This window comes from Xiphias gladius, chromosome 12 (assembly GCF_016859285.1).
Source record: "Xiphias gladius isolate SHS-SW01 ecotype Sanya breed wild chromosome 12, ASM1685928v1, whole genome shotgun sequence".
NCBI lineage: Eukaryota > Metazoa > Chordata > Actinopteri > Istiophoriformes > Xiphiidae > Xiphias > Xiphias gladius.
The window spans coordinates 19,748,341-19,772,766 of NC_053411.1; the positions used below are offsets into that span (position 1 = coordinate 19,748,341).

Genomic DNA, 24,426 nt, shown 5'->3' on the forward strand with positions numbered 1-24,426 from the left:
AACATATGTAGAGGATTGGATTATCTTTTTAGTGAGCACGTTAGACGAGCATTTCAACACACACAGAATTATGGTGCTGAGCAAAAAGAAAATAACTACGACCGGGGCAATCATTGATAAAAGCCATGAGAGTCATCCTTGGCCCCAAGACTTTAGCCAAGCAAGCCATGAGTCATTTGTTACTGGTAGGGGTCGAATGGCATCTTGGGTGTGTTTGATGTCGGTGATGTTCTCGTATTCAACAGGGACATAAAAACAACATGAGACATTAAGTACTTTGCAAATACCCCCTTTTTCATCTAAAATAATATTGAGAGCAAGTCTATGCTGGATAACTGCTGTTCTAATCGCAAACATTTCAGTATTCATTGAGGCGAGAGGCGAAGGAATGAACAGACCAGGCTAGTCCATTAATTTTGTTCAGGGCTGCAGCTGTTCGAACTCCTAAAAATAGGGACCAACCAACATTGGCGTTAGGGGAAGTCCAGGGGTCAGCCAGTACATAACCATCATATTTGGAGGGCACGCAAATAATATCTCTCTGAATTCAAAAATGCGTGTTGGATTGAATGTTGGTGGTAGGAGCCTTCTTATGGAAGACTTTCGTATCAGTTGCAACAGTTGATGGGTGGCAACAACCGGACCATTTAAATTGAGGTGGCAAATCATGATAGGCCTTTTTACCGCAAGACCAAATTATTCCTGGTTGGATGAAAGTTGTTTAAATTGACAGGCAAATCTTGTCAGGGTGTTATTAGGCTGTTTGTTAGAACAATTGGTTGATGCTGTAGTATTCACAAATATTCTAGTTTGACAACTTGACTGGTCTAAGTAAGGACCTGATGATGATGTTGAACAGACACAAGTCTCTGCATGCTGTAGAGGATCTTCAAATGCCATGTTACTAGGGGTTGGATGGGAATCAATAAAGGTAATATTGGGATGTGGAGCAACTGAGACATTATTCCTGATTTGTTGGCCGGCAAGTAGTAACATCATCATTCCCAAAGGGACAGTACATTTTCCATGATCCTCTCTGCCCCAAGATTTTTTCATGTGGCTCCGTAACATAACATCTGCCATCAGGGATTTCGCTTGCCATCAAGCTGCTAAAGCATGACAAACACAACAGTCACCAGGAATCTTCAACTCTTTTTTTGTGTAAAAGGGCTAGGGCACATGCACTGTTGTAATTACATTGTCCGAGGGCTTGTTGCACTGTGTCATCTTTGTGATCAGCAATGTTTAAGTCATCGAGGTGGTAGTTTCCTATCTCAGAGGTCAGTGAGACAGTCTTTACATTTGGCAGCATGTTAAGGGGAGCGTCATATGGGTCTGGTGGGCCCATTGACTATGACTCTGAGTTGTCTGTACATATCAGAGCTTGGATATTCAATTCCACACCAATATGTGCCTGTATCAGTGGATTTGACATCAGAGATGGTGATCTGAGCTCCGGGGGTTGGTTACAGGCTCCACTCCCAGGGATGGAGGTCTGGCAGAAAGATTTTTAAAGAGACTCATATTCACTCTGGACCTTTTTCTCATTCTCATGTGCATTAGAACGATAGGCAGAGCTTTCATCCAAGACCCCAAGTCTTCATCCATTTCAGAGTGTCATTTTCTCGTTTGACAGCAACTCCACTGGCAGGGTGGTATGCACAATGTTGTCTGAGGTCAATGGCAAGAAATGTACTGATTTGGGTTATTGCTGAATTGACAAAGTGAGAGCCATTATCGCTACTCAGTTAAGTTGGTATTCCCCATCTGGGAATGATTTCCGTTAACAGAGCCTTTGCTACCGCTTGGCTGTTTTGGTGTTTTGCTGGAAATGCTTCAAGCAATTTTGACCACATATCAACCATCACAAAGCAGTATTTTTTCCCTTCTGCTGGTGAAAGTTCTATGAAATTCATCATCAAATTCTCAAATGGTCTGTCTGGTGGTGGGTGAGCGGCGTGTGTGATTTTTTTGGTTTTACCTGCGTTGTGTTGCACATCCCAATCACGACTGACAAAACTTCTGCGCATGGACTGAAAAACCTTTGGTGAACCAGTGTTGAGCTATGGAGTCCAACATTCCCCCTTTTGATACATGGTCCAAACCATGTGTCAATTTGGCAAAGTGAGGAAAGCAATGTTTAGGCAGGCAAGGTTTGTTATCGGGTCCCTGCCACACTGCTTCTTTATGTGTGGCACCGCAGCATCTCCACAACGTCTTTTCTTGTTGTGTGGCAAAGGATTGTATTGCTTTAAGGGAGTTGAGAATAGAGCATGGAGTTGATACAAACAAAGGGTCAAGGATAGTGGGTTGAAGTGCTGCTCTCTTTGAAGCGTCATCAGCTATTGCATTTCCTATAGAGACTGAATCTGAATTGTTAATGTGAGCAAGGCATTTACAAACAGCAATTGAGTTTGGAAGCAAAATGGCATCTTAAAGAGCTGCGATCTTGTCATGATGGAGTATGGATTTTCTGTCATATTTTAAGAATTGTCTGTGTTTCCATAGAGTGCCAAACTCATGCACAACACCAAATGAATATATAGAGTCAGTGTAGATAGTTGCTGTAAGTTCTGCTGCTTGTGCAGTAAAGTGAGAGGGGAGTGGACCTGAGACAAGAGTTTCATGATTAGTGACAACAGCAAATCCAACTCTGTTGCGACCAGTTTGTGGGTCGCGTGAAGCAGATCCATCTACAAAAACAACCAGATCAGGGTTAGTTAATGGTGTTTCTTGTAGATCCGGTCTTGGGGAGCCAACCTGTTGGAGGACAGCAACACAGTTATGTTCTTGTCCATCGTCTGGTGGGGGAAATAGAGTGGCAGGGTTGAAAACATTGTATCTTTTGATGGTAATATTAGGCATTTCTAAAAGCATGGTGTTGTATCTTAGCCATCGTGCTGTGGGGAGGTGAGAAGTTTTTTGTTCAAGTAGAATCATGGACACAGCATGTGGAACCAGGAGAGTTACATCAGAGTAGCCCACTATGTCTCTGGAGGCCATAACTGCCTTTTCAGCAGCAGCCACAGCTCTGAGACATCTTCGGAGGCCTGCAGCCACGGGATCCAGTTTTGAAGAAAAATAAGCTTACAGGGCGTAGTTTATTTCAGTGATCCTGTAACAAAACAGAAGTCGTACATCAAGTTTTTTCATCTACTGGTTCAGTGAAAGGCCTGGTAGGGTCAGGTAGACAAAAAGTTTGGGCAGTCTGTAAGGCAAGCTTTAGTTCAGTGAAAGATCGTTCCGCTTCAAGAGTCCATGTGATCTTGTCTTGTGAATGTAGACCTTTGCCATAATGAGGGAGGAGAGTGGAGTTTCAAAAATGGCATAGTTTGAAATGAATTGTCTACAATAAGAGCACATGCCAAGAACTGACATCATCTGTTTTTCTGTGATGGGTCTTGGAAGATTCTGAATTGCACCTACTCTTTTTGGTGAAAGAGTTTTCCCTTCAGAAGTAATGACATGTCCTAAGAAATCAAAACCTTTCCTCGACAAATTGAAGTTTAGACAAGCTGGCTCTGTGACCACTATTAGCCAGATGTTTCAAGAGTGTTACTGTGTTGGCTTCACACTGCTCTTTGGTCGGACTGCAGATCATAAGGTCATGAACATACTGTAACAAGGCAGTGCCTGGAGAGAGAACAAGAAATTCAAGACTTTGTCTGAGAGCCTCATTGTAAATGGTGGGGCTTTCACAGTAGCCTTGGCCAAGGCGAGTGAATGTGTAGCCTTGCCCATTGAAATTGAAAGAAAACCAGAATTGACTTTCTGGATGAACTGGAACACTAAAGAAAGCATTTGAAAGGTCCACTACTGAAAAGAATTTTGCATTAGGTGGGACATGAGATAAGATGGTATAAGGATTGGGAACATTTGGGGCTCTGGGTTGGACTTGATCTCTGATTTTCTTGACCGGGAACAAAGGTGTGCGCACTGGAGAGTCATTACAGGGAACAATTACTCCTGCTCTTTTAAGAGACTCAAAGACCGGTGTTATGCCATCGATGGCTTCTTGTTTGAGTGGATATTGACCCTTGCAAGGTCTAAAGTCTGATTTTGGAGTCAGGTTCACAGTTTTTACTTATATACTTACTGACAGCCCACAGTGTCTTAGGGACCTCCTGTAGGACTGTAATAGCTGTGGCTTGTTCTTCGGAAAAAAAAGAAAAAGATTTAGAAGTGCTTTTCTGTACCAGCTGGATTGTTCTTTGAGTGTGCACAACGGATGTTAAACTCTTAGAGTAGCACTGCAGTGTTGGTCGACAAAAAAAAGAATACATCGATCAGATGCTTTTTGCCAATCGGTTGCGCGCTGATATGATTTCATAAATGGGCCCAAATCTTCCCAGTTATTTGATGTTTGTTTTGCAAGTGTGATGTGTGGGACTGAATGGTCCATGGTGTACACATCATATTGTGCTGGTGTGAAAGAGACTGATATAGCGCATTTATGTTCTGTCCAATAAATGTGTGTCAGTGTTAGTTTATCAAATCCCTCTCCCAACCAACGATCCTCATATGGCTCATCAGGTCCTGGTGATACATGAGAGGTGCAGTGCGGATCCTTTGGTGTCATGAAATCTGTTGCAGCTGTTCAAACTATTTTTCTAGCTTCTGTGTCAAGCTCAGAAGAGGCTGTTACTGGTTGAAATTTCCATTGATATGCATACTGCTGGTTTGGGGTGTGGTGAACAAAAGAGTGAGAAATTTGGTTCCAGATCGGAACTTTGACACCTCCTGGGGTTGAGATCAGACAAAGGCCTAATTTGCACATCAAGTCTCTGCCCATCAAGTTAATGGGACAGACTGTAGAGAGCAAGAATGCATGTTTGAGGCTTTTATTTGACCCGTCTGCACATTTGAGTGGGACATTAATGTTTTCTCTAATTGTTTGACCTGATGAACCAACAGAGTACACATAATCTCCGCTCAGTTTTGGTTTTGTAGTGAGTTCTAAAGCTTTTATCACAGAATGTGTGGCTCCTGAGTCAACTAAGAAGATAACATTTTGTTCTGTAATGGTCAATGTATGTTGTGGAAACTTCTTGAAATGATCAGATGTGTACTGAACATATGTTAGAGCAGTTGCATATCTATTCTCTGAGCCCTCAATAGATGGTGTATTAATCTGTTCAGTATGTATGTATGAGTGTGGTGCAGTACCTTCTTCCGACCTCACAAGTTGGTTTGGCTCCATCCCTCTCCGACAACACCCGACCATTGTCAGTCTGATGTGTTTGCTGGATTAGATGATGTTGCTCTGGGACACTCATGTTTCCAATGTCAAACTTTACCACAGCGGTGACAGACATCATTGATAATACTTCTATCTCTTTTTCCCAGTTCCTGTTTTTACGACATCTTTTTCCTCTGTGTCCATAATCTGGTTGTCCATGTTCTCAGACTGTGTTATACATGGTCATTGGTGTTATGTGAAGTTCTTTCTGTGATGCCTCTTCCTTTTTCTTCTTCCTGGCGAGTAGTTGGTCATGGGCGTGTATGGCATGTCGGCGAAGTTCGGACAGGCGTGCATCATGCCAACCAATGCAGGAAATTTTAACAGCAAAATCTGGTTTCAGTCCATTTAGGAAACAGTTACAAAGATGAATTTCCCACACATCTGGAGTGTTGCTCAACTCATCAGGTAGTTGAAGGCCATTGTAGGTATTGAATATCTCTGTCAGGCAAGTGAGATATTCGTCAGGGTTTTCACAATCCTTTTGTCTGCAGGCGGTATTTTTCTCCATGTTAACCTTAACAAGGAAAGTTTGAGTGACTGCACCACAGAGGTGACGGACAGCATCTCTGTATTGGGTATTAGACTCATCTTCCCAGTTAATGTGTTCGCAACGGATGTCAGCACTTAGGAGCTTACTAGCTATTTTCTGCCAGTCTGTGGGTTTCATCTTGGTAATCAGAAGTCTTTTTAGTTCGATCATGGTTGGTTTAAACTCCTGGCAAAACGTGAAGAATTGCTCAGCAAATATTTGACCTGATGCTCTGGGGTTGGGCAGATGTTGAGAGGCTGCTGTGATGTCAGCAGAAGTCCCTGGACGGAAAACCAGCGTTGCACCTTCTGGTCCAGGTACTTTAACCATGGGCATGTTGAAGGCTGCATTTTTATTGGGATGACGCAGTCTATGTGCAATTGGAGAAGAGGGGTATGTTGTAGAGTTTTGTGGTGGAACAGACACAACAAGGTCAGCTGCTCCTGAACTTGTTTCATGTTATGACATGGTGGAGTTCGTTTCTCTTCTTTCGTTTTGTTAAGTTTTTATACTTTGACCACTGAGTCCTTGACTCAGACACGATTGTGGAAAACACAAAAATGAAAATATTATGCCAAATTAAATCCTAAATTTAAAAGAAAGAGAACTAAAATGTCAGTATTTCAATGCTCACCAGATGAATTTCGCTGAATTATGTTTGTGGAATCCCACCGACAATAATCTGAAGCGTTTGCGGTCAGTCCTCCCTTCTCAGAAGAGGATTTGAGGTTGGAGGCTGGAAAACTTTTTTTTTTTCTTCCAGGATGGCATGTCACTGTCCGCATTCCGCTCGAGGGATCCCACAATTGTTATGGAAATTTCTCTGCTGCTGGTGAAGAATGAAATAGCGACTTCTGCCGGCCTACAAGGTTTTTATTTTCTTTGCAAAGAAAAGGTCAGTCAACACACGAGCGGTCAAAATGAAGAAAGACCCTAAGCATGGGGAGAACTAAGCATTTATACCTGAGGAATGCCCCCTACCCAAGGGTGTGTTTTCACACTCTTTGGTCTACTTTAGGTATTGGTGCTGACTCCCTAGGGTGGGTTCCACACCCGAGGCATCCTGCAGGATCTTTTATGTAGATGTAAAATCAAGAGGTCTAGACATGACAATTTAAAACACAAAAGGTGATGATATCTTGGTGATATAGTGGAAGCTGGGATGTCTCAAGTGGTTGAAACAAAAGGAAATTGAAATTGCAATTACAGTCATTAGTATAAATAATGTGAATTAGGTATAGTTGGTTGCCATGGTGATGGTGCCAGCTTCCCTGTGTCAGACTTGGATGTAGGTGAGAGTTGGCTTGGCGCACCTTTCGAACTCCTGCTATTCATTAAAAACTATAACTCATACCCCCAAAGTTTTTACACCACAAGGGCTCCTTTTGTTGCTCAGAGGCTATTGTTTAAGTAGTCATACTGTGTGAATGAGCACAAATTTGTCTACAATTTGATGTATAAAATGTGTGTGAGAAGTGAAAGATGAGGGCGCTACAAGAGCTGACGGACAAATATTTTGGTAAACCAGAACAGCCAACCCGACCCCATAGACCGCCAGTACAAACTCAGACTGTCAGGAAAAAAGCATAAAACTTAAACTATGATAAATCAAAAAGTCTACATGGTATCAAAAAGCTGAATACAAATTTAATAGCTGAAAGTCTTGTGACCCATTTAAAGATGAAATGAAGACACTAGCTGAGAGTATGCTGAAGTAGTTGAACTTCAATGAAGAGAAAGTTTTCGAAGGTTTGGAAATTCCATCCGTGCATTTCATTTCAATCTCTTTATGAAAAAAATATTTTTTAGGAAAACCTGAATTTTAAAAAATTATAAATGGTAGAGAAAATAAATAAATAGCAAAAATAGCTGAATTGTCCTGAAAAAGCTGAACGTTTTGAATGTTGAATGGTTTTTCTAGCAGTCTAGTAGTTAGTGACCGAAAGACATACGTAGTGTTGATGATGATGATGATGATGATGATGATGATGATGATAATAATAATAATAATAATGAAGATTTGATAGCAGTACTGTGAATGCTGAATCATGAGGATGTCCTTCAAAAGCATTAAATTTTCCCATGTTTGACTATTCTCTGGGACATCAAAACCAATCATGGGTAGGAGAAGTGTTGTGAGTGCCCAGTTTTCGTGGCCGTTACCGCCAATGATACCTCCAGAGGCAAATGTGGCCGGGATGGCCTGAGGCAGATCACTTCTTTGTGTATCACGTCTGTTTGTAAGGAAAATGTTTGATTGCTTCTTTCAAGGACTCAAGGGAAATGTTCTTCTTGGAGATCAAATCATTAATGCACAATGACATCTCCATGTGGATGATTCCCTCTAAGAGGTCACGCATTTTGTTGGGTGGAAAGCCAATGACAGTGTGAAAATGTTCTAAATTATCTCTTAAAACACAAGGACCTTTCAAACTATATTGTTTTACCAAATTCAGTTCCTCTAAAACTTCAGAAACATGCCTGTCATGATTCTGGCTGGTTCTGGGGTCAAATGCTCCTGACTGGACCTCTTTCTGCTGAATGTCACTCCTCTTTACCATGCAAAATTGACATGAGTGCTGCACCGTGAAACTCTCCTGGAAACCAGGCAAAGAATGATCACCTAATTTATCATCTGACTCATAGAGCACAGTTCCTTTCACACACTTGCCTAACTGCGCAACATAGAGACCATGTTTTCCAGAGTTACCACGTCCTGAAGAAATGGATGAAGGACATCTGCATGGCCATACTGTTTGACAGCACTTGCTCTGCATAAAATTGCCAGCTGAATAGAGTTAAGAGAGGAGCGATATTTTGGAGGAAGATTGGCAAGAACCCAATAAATACTGCAGAATTAAAAAAAAAAAAAAAAACTGTCCAGAGGATTGGCAATCTCAAACTCATCGATGTACAGGTCAAGAGCAATCCTTAATGTCTCAGTCTTCAAAAATCATTCCCACGATAGTGAGTGACATCTCTTTAAGTGCTGAATACATCAATCATGAGTGAGAATTTTATCTAGAACATCAGTTCTGTGTAACAATTTTTGTAACATTTTCAGAATTGGCACACGAGTGATTGTAATTCTTGGTCAAGCTTGTATTAAACTGGCCTGACCACTGGAAATTCCTTCTGAAAATATGATGCTCTTTTACTGGCTGTGGAGAGTGACCTGCCAGCATCATTTTCAAGAACAGGTTATTCTCTTTGACAGCATTCACAATCTTTCTCAGAACTGAATCATTGTCACCTACACCGTGTTCATTGAGAATTTGCTGAATGGCATTATGCAAAAGGGGCTCTGAGAGAAGAACATCTGATTCAGTTGTTTGATTACCCACTGTACTGCCCTGTCAGATAAATGTAAATCTACCTGCGGTTAAAGAAAAAGTGAGGCTAAATTATGCTCCAGTTGATGCTGTAAATGATCCAAATTTTCAATTTGCACTTCCTCCTCATTTTCTTCCCAGATAAAATTTGTATGATCATTGTAAAAAGCCTCATTGTACATCTCTTGTACATCTTGTAACACATCTAGATCAGAATCTTGAGGTGCACTGTGCAAAGCAATGTCAGGCTTCAACAGCTTCTACCTTGGAAGCCAATATTCTTCACATTTGTGGGCATTACATGTTGAGTATTTATTGCAAAATTACCTGTTTTATATGGCTACTTAACCTTTTCCTGTGTCTTAAGGTGTTGGGGGAAATGGGAGAAAAAATTAGTTCTGTGCAGGATTCTTCAAAAAAACAATGAAGACAGTGGAATATCACAGGGATCAGCTCACTCATCTGCATACCCTGTACTTAATGGGAGTGATTTCTAGTTAAATGCACTTTGAGGGCATTAAATGGCTTGACTGAACACAGACAATATGTCTGGAGGCATGGAATTGGAGTAGTTATGTCTTAGCTTCCATGTTTTAAGTGGTAGTGCTTTAATAGTTGAGCACTCATTGGAAGAAAACAAGCAGTACTTCCATCGCATGGCCAGGTTTCTGTCTCCAAAGATCAAAACCTACAAAAGAAACAACAAATGCAATCAGTTTAATTGTAATTGACTCATTGTACTGCATGTGTAAAGTTGGCTAGCCATCAGTTTGATAGAAGGGTTCAAGGTTTTTTAGCTTAGTGCCTAGGCCAATTTTGCTTGATTTTCTACCTCTCTATTTATAGGCCAATATGATCAGAAATACTTGTTCCAGCTAGCCATGCCATGTTTGTTTTTTTTCCTCTCTTTTAGAGCAATGACTAGTTGATTAATTGATTAATTGCCAACTAGTAAGTAATTGCCAACTACTTAGATTCAATTAATTGCTTTAGGTCATTTTTAAAGAAAAAATGTCCCAATTCTCTGATTCCAGCGTCTCAAATGCAAATATTTTCTGGTTTCTTTAGTCCCTTATGACAGTAAACGGAACATCTTTGGGTTGTGGACAGAAGATATTTTGGGCATTGGGAAACAGTGACTGACATTTCAACAATTTCTGACATTTTATGGACCAAATAACTTAACAAATAATTGAGAAAATAATTGACAAATTAATCAATAATGAAAATAATCGTTAGTTGCAGTCGTACTCTCTTTTATTCACAAGTTCTTATTTTTTCCTGTTATGAGAAATAAGGACTCAATTACCCATGATGCTTTCACTTCCTATTTTGGATGACAAGAGATTATGGGTGTTACCAGTCACCAAGAGACAGCTGATATCAGTATGCTGACCTTCACCCACCGCTTCTCCCTCTGTATCAGCAGGTGTGCTAACAGCTGGGATTTTTGACACCTTAGTTTGCTTGTCAAACAAAGTTGGCTGAAGCATGATACACGCTTGGATCACTTTCAAAATTGACGAAGAAGAGAAGATTAGATAACTGTCAGGCAAGAGTTTGAAATTAGAAGGGGTGATATTTTCATCATGTCCACGATGGATTTAGGGAGACTTTAACTTCCATTATGCTGCGTGGTGAGTTTCTTTGTGTGATACAGTCTAATTAGTTATTTTAATGTCATGTACTTTAATATGAAGGAAGGACTAAATGACTGGGAATTAAATCTATGTGCTACATAACCGATCAGTATGAAAAGGGATAAGGGTAAACTCCGCCACCTGTACGTTATTTTTTAAGTAGTAAACTCATAAGCAGGTTTACCATTTTTTAAGGTTGCTCATTTCATCGATCAGGTCGCTTCTCCCACAGTCCCACTTTTATGTTAACAATACTACACCGTTGATGGTTGAGCCATGGACACCAAAAAACTCATTTTTTGAATTACATGCTTTCTGAATTGAAGAGTGGTCCTGAAAGTGACACAGTTGCTTTTGCAACCATTAATAAGCACGTTGTGTTGACTGAAACTTATTCTAAACAATTTTACAAGGCGTATGTGAGGGGCTATTTAGTCTTAGCTTTCACGGAGTAGTTTCTGGTTTACTTGAACTCACCTGTCTTTGTCTTAAATCCGCCATTGTTGGTTATTGTTTGTGTTGTCGGTCTGACCGCAGAGAACCAACTCCTATTCCCATTCAATTCACAGTCCCTGAATTGTCTTAATCAAAGACATGAGGTTAACGTCCAAACCATGACGAACACATAAAGAATATACCAAAAGATCAACTAAGTTTGCTAATTAGATGGAAATGTAGCTGCTACTATGTAGCTGCAACTTACCTTCGCATAATTTGGCTGAGGAACACTTACTTCCTTCTTTGTTGATTCACCCTTGACCCTCACTCAAAGCACGTCTTCTGTGGGCATGTGTAACCTCAGAGTGCTGCCGAGTTCTGTCAACTTTCTCTGGGTTTTCTGGATGATTCTTCCTAAATTGTACTTTTAAATAATGGTTATTTAAAGCTGATGAGTTTAATTACTTTCCTCACAAGAAAATTGTCTTACCTAGGTTTAATGTAGTAGAGTCAACAAAGTAAGCAGAAATTAGGGAAGGCCACTGTTTTTTTTGTTTTTTAAGTAAGGTGATCAATTACATTTTACAATGCACAGACCTAAATTAACTGCGGATGTTTGTGCCCAACTGCAGTCAGGTTGCAGTGAAACTAAATTAAATTTAGCTGACAATTTAACTGACATTTACCATAATTTCAGAATTCTGAAAATCTATTGAAATTGAGTCTAAAATACAGCGAAATAGCTGTGTGTGCGTGTGTGCGTGTGTGTGGAGTCAGTTGGAAGATTCAACTGATAACTGCCCAGTGTTTCCTGACTAACACTGTACTAAAACAGTATTTCCAGTGAGATCTGTTGAAATGTATTAAGTTAGAACAATTGGCTTTTCCTTGTGTCTTGTATGTAGTGTGGAACATTATGTAGCAGGACTTCGACAGAAATGTCGGTCAGGTTGTTGATAAACACCACAGACATCAGAGAAGTCGTCTAATCAACTGATCTGAATAAGCTGTTTGTGCGCAACTGCACTCAGAGGTTGCCATGGTGTTTTTAGGGCTTAGTTTTTACTGAGTGAGACTAGTGAGCTTTGGCTCGGAGCATCTCTCCAACTCCTGCTATTTAGTCAAATATCGTAACTATTGCCAAAGTTTTTCCACCATGAGCGCTACAAGACTTCTGCGCATATCCGAATAATTTTGTGTTCTACCTGTCTAACGTGGAAAATGTAGCAAGTTGAAAAACGGGTCATTACTGTTTTTCTCTGAAAATCTGGTTCTTAATTTGTATTGAAGTTTATGGGGCAGCTGGATGGTACTCCTACCACTTCGAGACTCGTAGTTCAAATTCTGTAAATTTCTTGGTAACATTGTCTGAAAGAAGACTAATTTGCCTGCATTCTGGCAGAAAATGATGTGTAAACAGTGAAATATATGGCCGTGAGGACAAGTTAAACATTTTTCAGAACAGTTTTAACACCTTCTCCCACTGTGTTTATATCACCCACTCCAACCTTTGAACATTTAGTCCATTCATTTCTATGAGAAAACTTGCTGACAAAACATTGAATATTTCAGAAATCATGAGACATATAACTGAGAAAAGTAATACCCACCATCTTCAGATCAGGCCACACGTTTTGACGTATGAATGGAGTTTCTACGACAAACAGTGTAGGACTAGTTAGCTCCCAAAAAAGTGGCAAAAAAGTTCTGGGTTTTGGAAAAACCTATAGAACTCCCCTAACAATAATAATAAACAAAATGGATGACCAGAAGAACATATAGTGGGATTGCTTGCACAGCAAGGAAACAATAAAATAAAATTAAAAGTTAAACAGTACATTTACTACTTGTACAAACACTACAGGTTTTCCTGTAGAGTTTACTGACTAAAGCCTGACTGAAAACTGCCTCTGTGTATGACCTCACTCTGTTCCTGTAGGGTGGAGCAGAGACAGTACTGCACTCTGTGTCAATGTAACACTGTGTTGCATTGTGGGTTGTTTTTGGCTCTCTACTTCTCACCTGTCGGTCCCCTCATTCGTCTCCCACTTCCTCACCCATCCTCTCTCCAGGATGAGTCTAACCGCAGTGGGGGGAAGTGGATCATTCGTCTCCGTAAAGGTCTGGCCAGTCGATTCTGGGAAAACATCATACTGGCCATGCTGGGAGAGCAGTTCATGGTGGGAGAGGAGATCTGTGGAGCTGTGGTCTCTATACGCTTTCAGGTACTACAGTACTGCTACCACAGTACACCTAGAGTAAAACTTAAGTAATACTACACTATTACTGCAGAATTACTGCAGCATGAACACAGCAGCACTTCTTGGTGGGAGAGGAGATCTGTGGATCTGTGGTCTTTATACACCTCCAGGTAATGCAGTACTGATGTGCTACTACTACTGTACTACTACTGCAGTAATATTGCAGTACTGATGCTCTGGTGTGATTCTGAAAGTTGTGATCTGGACCTGATAGGCGTCATACCTGGATCAGGTCTGTTAAACCACTTTTCTCGACCTGTCTCTCCCGACCAGACTTTCTTTCTGTCTATCTCTACCTGTCTCCCTGTCAGGAGGATATCTTGTCAATTTGGAACAGAACGTCCAATGATCAGACAACGACTTCCAGAATCAGAGACACTCTGAGACGAGTCCTGAACCTTCCAGCAAACACCATCATGGAGTACAAAACCCACAACGACAGCCTCAGGTATGAATACTTTTATTAATAATTTACATTTACATGTACTCATTTGGCAGACACTTATATCTAAAGCGACTTACAAGTGAGGGCAAACACTTAAGCTTTAATACTGTAAAACTACTAAACAACACCATCATGGGGTACAAGTACAATAACTTTGATACTGTAACTCCAAAGTATTAATGACCTGGATATAAATTTACCAGAGTATCAATACCCTGGATATTAATACCCCCAATTATCAATAACTGGGTTATAGTACACCTCTCCCGTCATGTCCACTATAGAAAAATCTGTTTTTTCAGTGGACGGTAACCAATTGATCAACAAAGGCTAAAACGCTACCTATATAAGTTGCCATGAACATCTAGATAACAGAGAAGGGGAATGGTTTCAGGCATACATAAGCTTCCTCTCTTTTCTTACAACTTGGCAATATTGAGACAAGGAAAAAATGTGAGCAAGACCTGGGTACCTCCAAATACTGTCCCTCAGTAGCACTGTCCAAATGTGCAAGTACAGTTAAAAATCCTGCACAGAGCATGCAGTTAGGTACATAAGTATTTGGACAGTGACACAATTTTTGTAATTTTGTATCTGTACACAAACCATATGGGTTTGAAACGAAACCATCAAGATGTGATTGAAGTGCGGACTTTCAGCTTTAATTCAAGGGGTTTAACAAAAATATCATATTAACCGTTTATGAATTCCAGCCATTTTTATACATAGTCCCTCATTTTCAGAGGCTTAGTAAAAAGTAATTGGACAATTGACTGACAGCCAGTTTCATGGCCAGGTGTGGTCTTTTCCCTTGTTATTTCATCATGTTAGTAAGTTATTTCATGAAGCAGATAAGAGGTCTGGAGTTGATTCCCAGTGTTGAATTTGCATTTGGTAGCTGTTCATGGGAACTCTCAATATGTGGTCCAAAGAGGTGTCGATGTAAATGAAGGAGGCTATCATTAAACTGAAAAAACAACACAAATCTATCAAACAGATGGCAGAAACTTTAGGAGTGGCCAGATCAACAATTTTGGTACATTCCTAAAAAGAAGGAATGAACTGGCGGAGCTCATCAACACCAAAAGGCCTGGAAGACCACGGAACACAACTGACGTGGACGATCACAGAATTCTTTCCTTGGTGAAGACAAAGACCTCCACAACACCTAGTCAGGTCAAGAACACTCTGGAGGAGGCAGGTGTATCATTGTCAAAGTCTAAAATCAAAAGACGCCTTCGTGAATGTAAATACAAAGGTTTTACCACAAGGTGCCAACCACTGGTTACACTCAAGAACAGAAAAGTCAGATTAGACTCTGCCAGAAAACATCCAGAAAAGCCTGCCCAGTTTTGGAACAAGATTCTGTGGACAGATGAAACCAAGATTAACTGGTCCCAGAATGATGGGAATAGAAGAGTATGGATCCAAAGCCAACACATCATCTGTCAAACATGGTGGAGGCAGCGTTATGGCGTGGGCATGTATGGCTGCCAATGGAACTGGGTCACTGATGTTTACTGATGATGGGACTGCTGATAGAAGTAGCAGGATGAATTCTGAAGTGTATAGTTCTATACTATATGCTGAGATTCAGCCAAATGCTGCAAAACTGATAGGACGGTGCTTCACTATATGGATGGATAATGACCAAAAACATACTGCGAAAGCAACGCAAAAGCTTCTCAAGGCAAAGAAATTGAATATTCTTCAATGGTCAAGTCAGTCACCTGACCTCAACCCAACAGAGCATGTTTTTCCCTTACTGAAGACAAAAAACTGAAGGTAGAAAAACCAACAAACAAGCAGCAACTGAAAGCGGCTAAAGTAAAGGCCTGGCAAAGCATTTCAAGGGAGGAATCTCAGCATTTGTTGATGTCGATGGTTTCAAGACTTGACGCAGTCATTGACTGTTAGTACAATTATTTTTGAGCCCCTGAAAGTGAAGGACTATGTATAAAAATGGCTTTAATTCCTGAAAAGTTAATGTGATATGTTTGTTAAACCCCTAGAATTAAAGCTGAAAGTCTAAAATTCAATCAAATCTTGATTGCTTCGTTTCAAATCCATCAGGATGGTGTGCAGATAGAAAAATTACAAAAATTGTCACTGTCCAAATACTTCTGTACCTAACTATACATCACCCCTTCTAGACTTAAAAAGTTGGATCAAACCCACTGGGGAGGCACTCTCTGTGGCTCTTTCCAGCTGTTTAGGCCCTCTGGGATGGAGTTGGAGATACACTTTCAAAGATCTTGAACATGGATGTAGTTCTATGTCGGGTGACATGCTTGCTGAGCATTCAGCCCAATGGCATGTCAGATTATGTGCATGCATGTGTTCCTATGGAGACGCTTTGGGTTAAATACTAACACATGCATAAAATGATTTAACACTGTAACCCTCCCCCTCCCTCCCTCCACCAGTGGGTCTTGTCAGTGTAATAGCCATGTTCTTGTAGTGTCATACTGTCTTTCCTGTGTATTTGTTTCTCCTGAAAAATCTATAAGAAAATCTAAAGGGAAAAAAATAACTGGGTTATTGGTGCTCCAGAGCATCAATGATCTGCATCTGACCTGCAGATGCAGATAAAAGTGGTCTCAGACTTTTGGACCCCACTGTAAACAATGAGGTGTATCAATTAACTGGATTTTAACACTCCAAAATACCACCAACCTGGATTAAAATTTACCCGACTATGAATAACCTGGATATTAAAACTTCAATGTCTCAATAACTTGGACATAAAAATTGCATAGTATGAATTAACTTATTATTAATGTTTCAGGGTATCAATATAATTATTGAAATAATTATAATATTTCCAACCTGAATCCTCTTTAGGACTAGGTCTATTATCTTTGATATAAACGTAATCAGAACCAGTTATAGAGCAGATGCCAATAGATTGGCTGACGAGTACTGCTTCCCAAATCCAGGTATGAAAAAACAGCTGCTCTTTGGATCCAGACATATCATGAAACTAAAACAGGAGAGAGGTTAGACTTATACTTTAATTAAAAAGCGTTTAATAAATAGCTCTTGCGCCAATGTGTCTCGACTCACAGTCTTCATAAGGGACTTTTTTTTTTACAAGTCTAACCGCTCTCCTTTTTTAGCTAAATGATCAGGACAAAGATCAGACTCAGAACCAAGATCCTGATGTTGACAGACTCTCTGTGTTTGTGTGTTTCAGGGACAACTCAAGCTTCAGAAACACAAAGATTTCCCTCTGAAGACCCTGTCCAATCAGGATGCAGATCACCATTGTCTCACTTTGCTCTCATTGGCCAGTTGAGGTGTGTGTGTGTGTGTGTGTGTGTGTGTGTGTGTGTGTGTGTGTGTGTGTGTGTGTGTGTGTGTGTGTGTGTGTGTGTGTGTGTGTGTGTGTTTTACTATGGACCAATAAACTGACTTAATTAGACTGAAGTTGTCTCACTGTTTTATGGAAGATGAAATATTTAAACTTAAACCCAAACTGTGCAATACCACCAGTATAACCAGTGTAATCAGTAGAAACCCGTATAGCCAATATAACCTGTAGAAACCAGTATAACAAGTAGTTTGATCAGACAGATTTAATGTGTTTGACCTGTTTTTGTGTGTGTAAATAAAACTGAATCCGCTCATCTCTTTTTTGCTAAGAGCTGAAATATAAAATATAAAAACAATTTAAAACACTGAAGTGTAGGTGGATTTTTATTCTTTACTGGAAATTACACCAGTGAAATCAGTAGTTATCAAATTAAAATAATTAATTTACCAGCCAATAAGATAACTAAATACAACAGTCAGACGTCTGACCTCAAGTGGATGTAAAACACAATTTTACCAAAAACATGGATTTAACACAGTGACAAACAATAATTCAACAAGCTACAGATCATGTGATCATTTTACCAAGAACAACAAAACACTACATGACCGACGACACAAAAACAAGCATTTATTATTCAACATGTACATGCAGATAAACATGCTCCCATGATTCATTGTGATACATGTTGGAAGATTGGAGTACTTGTGTTTCTCTTGTTTCTAAGACTCTGATGAACTATTTACATCATACATTAGAAATAGTGCGTCTTGCTGGAAATCAAAATTACATTTTAATAATGGCTAACACATCTCAGTGGCAGCTAGTAGTAATAACAACAATCTGAACTACACCTGTAACTTTCTATAAATAGCCAAATTACATGATCCATACAATGATGTAACAACAACAAACAACCAGAGCTTCTAACACAAAAATCACACATTCTGTTTGCGTATGCAAGACGCTCTGTTGTGATGCTCTGTTGTGATTTGACTTTCTGTCCAGTTTTTTTGATACACTTTCAGACCTTGGTCGTTTTAATCATATCTTTTTCTGTTTAAAGGATTTTAGTCATTGGAAGGAGATTTTAAGTTGTTTTAAGGACTTGTCTCCTGCAGGTACACTCATGGAAGCACAATAGCACATGTCTGAGAACACCATTCTCACCAATCGTAGGATTGCTAAGGTTATGGTTAGGGTTAGGGTTAACCCCAAACCTAACCCTAATCCTAGTAACCCTTTATCGGATCGTGTTGTTTTGTGAGTTATTCTTGAACTGAATTCAGCTGTAATGGCTGTACGTGTTATGCAAACTTCAAAACTCACAGTTAAAGGAGGATATCTACTGCTTTGAAGTGAGATCTTTGTAAAAGGATCGGCTGATCGACAGCTTTGTCTCTGTAGCTGCTGCACAGACAAAGCATGTTTCCTTAATACGCGCCATGCTTGCCTGGAGGCTCTATTGCTCCCCACCCTGGTGGCACAGCTTGTCTCGGCCTCTGATGCCACCTTTCCCTGGTTGGCTTCAATGCACACTGGCACTGGTACTATAGTGAGTGGCCATTCCTTTGAAGGATTACTGGATGTAGGTGCATGAAGCATCACCTCCATCGCAGCTATACTGGACCTGGGCATTAAAACACTGAAGCTGCCAGATGATCTGGAGGTCGGCATGGGAACTAGGCTCATTGCCCCAGTTTATAGCTCCATTGGGTTGGGGGGAGATCTTCTCCACCACATACTTCAACTTTCTCTAACCACTTCATGTCCCTGATTAATGAGGATTCGGTTAGCCCTGGTGATGCCTCAGCAGTAAGGCCTCCACTCAAGACGGTGGACCCACTCAAGCCATAGCTCCTTCTGTCTGCGTTGCGTCTCCTCCAGCTGTGGCCAGTGCAGATCAGGCGGCTCGTTACGCAACGACCAGGACGAAGCACTGTTGGATGCTGCATAGGGCTGCCATCGCACACATCACCTCCTTGTCCCCTATTCCCCCCACCACATTAATCATTTGAGATTCTATAACCAGGGACATCCGCTTCATTAATGCAATCACACTATGTTTCCCTGTTGTCACTGTCCCTGTCATTTTGGACAAAGCTCTGAATTTAGTGCCCTCATTCCCGATCTCCGTCACAAAGATTTTGCAGCCTGTAGGGACAAACGACACATCCCTTTGGGAGTTTTAAGTGCACCAAAAAGGATTTTAATTTCCATTTTAACATTTTAAAGGACTGTGGAAAGTTTTTTTTATTTCTGGCCCCATTCCGACCCTTGGTCACGGTGCTCAGTGCTTTAGCTGCATTCTCGGTCTGCACACCTGCCTCCAGTCGGCATGCAGTTCTCACAACATGGATTTTATTGACAAATGTAACTTGTTCTGGGATCATGCTTCGCTTTTCAAAAGAGACAGGATTCATCTCAACAGGCGGGGTAGCCGAATGCTGACGGGTAATAGTCAGCATGTGGTCTGGTCCTCTCAACATGCATGACTGTTTGCAATCATCAGCGTGTGTCCCTGCTCAGGTCACTCGCTCTTCACTAGACATCAGTTCTTGTTCTTGTTGGCTGCCCGGCCAGGACCAGCTGTTGTCCAGCAATGGAGGTCACAGTGCCAGGCTTCATCCCACCACCGCCGCGCCAAGCTGGTAACCAGTCCAGTAACCTCCATTGCTGCTGTCCTCGCTCTCAAGAGTGACCAGTCCAGCACTGTCTGATGTCTCCAGGTCCGAGCCCAGGTCAGATTAGTTCCACTCATTTAATACCTGTACATATCAAGCACGGATCCATTCCCAGTAACAGAGTCCCAAGCTGGAAATTCAACTATACAATTTCAAATCTAATTGTTGTTCCTCACCAACAGACTACAATCTCTATTGCTGACTCTGAAACAATACATTTGGCTTTGCTGAATGTAAGATGCCTGGCAGGCAAATCGTTTTTAATTAATGATTTTATTACTGATCATAAACTTTTGTTTTTAGCCAAAACTTGGCTCGGTGAAAATAATAGGTCAGCAGCTCTTATGGAGTCAGCACCCCCTAACTATAACTTTCTGGATCTAATTAGAACAGGAAGGAGAGGAGATGGAGTAACTGTATTTTAAAGATGTGTATGTGTGTAAACATATCATTGGGTGCATATAACTCATTTAAATGTCTATGTTGTACTAAATAGCAATGCTAAAACCTTTCTAACAAATATCTATAGGCTGCCGAAATATTCAACTACATTCTTCAGTCTGGATTTAGGTCCCACCACAGTATTGACACAGCTCTCATCAAGGTTCTGAATGACTTTCACCTTAATATTGATTTTGGTGAAGTCTCAGTTCTTGTGTTCTCTAAGTGCTATGCAAAGGCAACTGGACTTGCTTGAAGTTCTTGAACACATTTCGCCTCTCATCCGAAAGGCTTCTTCAGTTCTGACTAGTGGGGAGTGAATTCAAACCAAAATTTCAGTACTCATATTAAATGAATTACAAAATCAGCCTTCTACCACCTTAAAAATATCACAAGGATCGGAGACTTTATGTCAAAATAGAATTTAGAGAAACTCGTTCTTGCTTTTATTTTGAGCAGGCTCGACTACTCGAATGGTCTATTCACAGGTCTCTCTAAGGCAGCAATCAGACAGATCCAGTTGATTCTGGATAGTGCTGCCAGGGTTGTAACCAGGACCAAAATAGCTCAGCACATAACTCCAGTACTCAGATCACTACACTGGTTTCCTGTTTCTCAGAGAATAAACTTCAAAATACTATTGCTTGTGCACAAATCCCTGGACTGTTTAGCTCCAGGATATTTATCAGATCTCCTAATCCAGTATGAATCCTCCAGACCTCTAAGGTCAACTGGTTGTGGATTACTGGTTGTTTCCAGAGTTAAAATTAAGCATAGTGAAACTGCCTTTAGTTTCTATGCCACTCGAATATGGAACAATCTGCCAGAAGAGCTGGGACCTGAAACCATGCTGACCACTTTAAAACCCAAACTAAAGCCCTATCTTTTCACCAGTGCTGTTAATTAACAGCTGTGTGTTTTTGATTGTTTATTTTTATTATTTTTACTCTGTGTGCCTGTAACCTGCTTTGTTTTTATAGTTTTTATCACTTGTTTTCCTTTTGTTCTCTAAGGCAATTTGAGTTACCTGTAGGTAAGAAATGTGTGTTCATTTTTTCTATAAGCTGGTATACTGTGGGGAAATCTCCTCTTTTGAAAGCTCAATATTTTTATGTCAACAATTATCAGCATATTTTATTCCTGTCAGTTTACCCCCCCAAACCTAATGGCACTTTTATCTCTGAATTCTCTGACCTGCTCTCTCTGCTTTTACCTAAGAATGACCGAGACTGTATTATTCGCAATTTTAATATTCATATATGTTTTCCTGGTAATGCACTCAGTGGGGAATTTCTTATCCTTTAAGAGTCTTTTAATTTTGTGTTACACTCCACAGGGCCCACCCATGTTAAGGGGCCACACTCTTGATCTTGTTCTATCATGTGGGCTGAAGATCAATTGTATGGAACTTATTCATTTCTGTGTATCTGGTCATCTTAGTATTGTGTTTAATTTGTATTCTCCTCTGCCTTCCAAAATTACATTGGCCCCCATTCGCTCTGGCATCATTAACTCAACAACAGCTTGTATATCTTCATATGAGTTATCGACCCTATGTCAGACAACGTCCTCCCTTTGACTCATTACATGTCCATCACTGTAGCACTTTGACCCAGCTGGCACAACGCTCATATATCACAGTATACAGACCCATTCCAGGCTGTTCCAGGCAGGTTAGTTCAGGTCTAATCCTGCCTCTATTCCTGGCTGCAGACCAGCTGGATATGTGATCTCTGAGGATCGACCTAATCCAGATCAAGATTAACAGATCAACCAGTACTAGATGCAGGACCGATAACCACACACTGCAACACTGCAGGCGTTTTACTAAAGAAACACTGCAGCCCTGGCAACCATACATTTAAATTCATATACTGGAAGCTCACTGCAACTGTGTACTGAAACTGCAGATATTTTTTATAAATGAGATACTTTTTTATAAAGAAAGACACTGCGGAGTTAGTAGAGTTGAATACCACAGACCTGGGAACCCTACAATCATATTGACTCTGCAGAGCTGTTATAATACATATAGTCATTCTGATACGCATCAAACCTGGCAACCTTGAACTTTTAACCATCAAACTGATGGACAAAGTTCAGACTGAACAGATGCCGAGCCACAACTGCACCAGAGCTGGGACAAACCAGGACAAACCTGAATGATCCAATAGATACTTCAATTAAACCACTCGCTGATCCGCATCTGTGTGTGTGTGTGTGTGTGTGTTTGTGTGTGTGTGTGTGTGTGTGTGTGTGTGTGTGTGTGTGTGTGTGTGTGTGTGTGAGAGTGTGTGAGTGTGAGTGTGTGAGTGTGAGTGTGTGAGTGTGTGAGTGAGATTTTCAGATAAATAGTTTGGATTTTTTTTTACCTAAAGCAATCAAAACAAAGAACCTATGAACCAGAAAGGTCATCTACAAGAAATAAGAGTAAATCATTTTTTGAATTTTTTAAAATGAAGTTCGGTCTGCAGGTTCAGACGAGTTTTTCACTGTCACATTTAATTAAAATCTTGAAAAGATGAATTTAAGCTTTCTCTCAGTTTTCTGAATCTGACTGAATAAAACTTCAGACGTTATTATATATATTGATTATTGATTTGTGTTAGGGTTAGTCAGATTCATTTTCAGACACTTAACTGCTGTTTTCACTCCTCTCTTCATCTTCTCCTCTTCCTCTTCTCTTTCTCTTTTCTTTTCTTTGCTTGTTTTAAGATTTTGTAGCACAGATGTCTGTGTTCTCTGGGGTGGATGTTATAGTTTCTAACTGTCCACAGAGCTCACGTTATTATATGTTAATGTGTATAAACACTGTTACATTGTCAGTGTACAGTCAGTGAACACGTGTGTGTTTACTCTGTTTAGTTTGATGTAACTCTCTGAGTAGGGCAGGTGTAAGGTCACCTCTCTGCAAGTCCATAGTAGTCTGTCTCCACCTGTGCCATCAGAGGGAGGCTGATGATGTAATCAGTCTGGAAACAACGTTTGGTTTCAATAAATGAACCCAGAGATTCAGCAGGTAAGAAGGCCTGGCCTTCACACACACCTGCACTAACACACACAGTCTTTTTTTTTTTTTTTCACTGTCCCCGTGGGGACACTAATTGACATAATGCATTTCTTGGCCTGTTAAGATTTTAGGGGGTAGCCTGGGGTGGCCAACCTTGTGGCCACCCCTGATCTGATAGGTAGTCGGTCAAGTTCATCAACAAAATAAGGCAGGACAAATGCTGGTCAATCAATGATGATGGCAGATTAGCTGATATAGGGCCAGTTTGCCATTTCCAACGACTACAGTAATGGTAGGATTGAGGCCATGAGAGCTGATCACTGGTCAGTGGACTTTTGACCATGAGAAAAAAAAAAAAGCAGGTCTCAAAATTGGAAGTACTTGTTTATAATATGAGTACACATTCTTGCTCTTATGGATCCGTTCACTGGACATCCAGATATTTACCAGCGTCCATAAATGACTGACAAACTTTCCTTCTGGCTCCTGTGAAGACCTCTTTTGGAGGTTCAAATGTCTTTTAGACATGGTTAAGACATGATAGTGCTCACTGGGTATTTATTAATTCCTTATTAAATCAAGGAAACATCCAGGACTATCATATGGAAAATGATCAGCTTTGGTGTTTAATAAGGTGGATGTTTTTGCACAGAGGAAATTGATTAAAAATCACCTGGTTTAAGACAACTCAGTCTGACTGCGTGTTCATGTTAATGGCTGGTTTGTTTTTGTTTAACTTTTGGCAGGCCATATGATCAGTGATCAATAAATATCAGGTCCTGTATAACAGTGCGTTGATCGCAGTGTGGAGCTTCGTAGCTGTCAATCATAATAAACTTTGATACATGATACAGATAGGTTAGTGATGTTTACATGTTGTTCAGTGTAATGTTGTTTCCCCATGAGTGAAAAATTGACTAATTTTACTGTCAGGCCTCCCCTTTTTCAACTTTGTACATTGCAGTGTGCAAGTTATGTTTGCTACATAAAGGGAGGAATGTCATGAAGCTGCAGGTTTTGAGGGGTAAGAATACTTAACACCATCAGTAAGTGTTGTTATGTGAATGGAAAGTAGAAATTGGTTTAGC

The 24,426-nt window shown here is 40.4% G+C and overlaps 1 protein-coding gene across 5 annotated transcripts in view; it reads left to right on the forward strand.

Annotated features, from left to right (window-relative positions):
• Nucleotides 1-17,231, forward strand: part of eif4e2rs1 (eukaryotic translation initiation factor 4E family member 2 related sequence 1) — a 33,225-nt gene extending 15,994 nt beyond the window's left edge. For 2 of the 5 annotated variants that reach the window (XM_040141433.1, XM_040141432.1), the window contains exons 5-8: nt 6,535-6,666; nt 13,254-13,406; nt 13,754-13,890; nt 17,084-17,231. In XM_040141433.1, coding sequence (XP_039997367.1) covers nt 6,535-6,666; nt 13,254-13,406; nt 13,754-13,890; nt 17,084-17,123 — 462 coding nt within the window. In that variant the 3' untranslated portion in view covers nt 17,124-17,231. Of the gene's footprint in view, nt 1-6,534; nt 6,667-13,253; nt 13,407-13,715; nt 13,891-17,083 lie in introns of all 5 variants that reach the window. The other 3 variants (XM_040141435.1, XM_040141434.1, XR_005708550.1) reach the window with 2 other exon arrangements.
• Nucleotides 17,232-24,426: the final 7,195 nt, after the last annotated feature.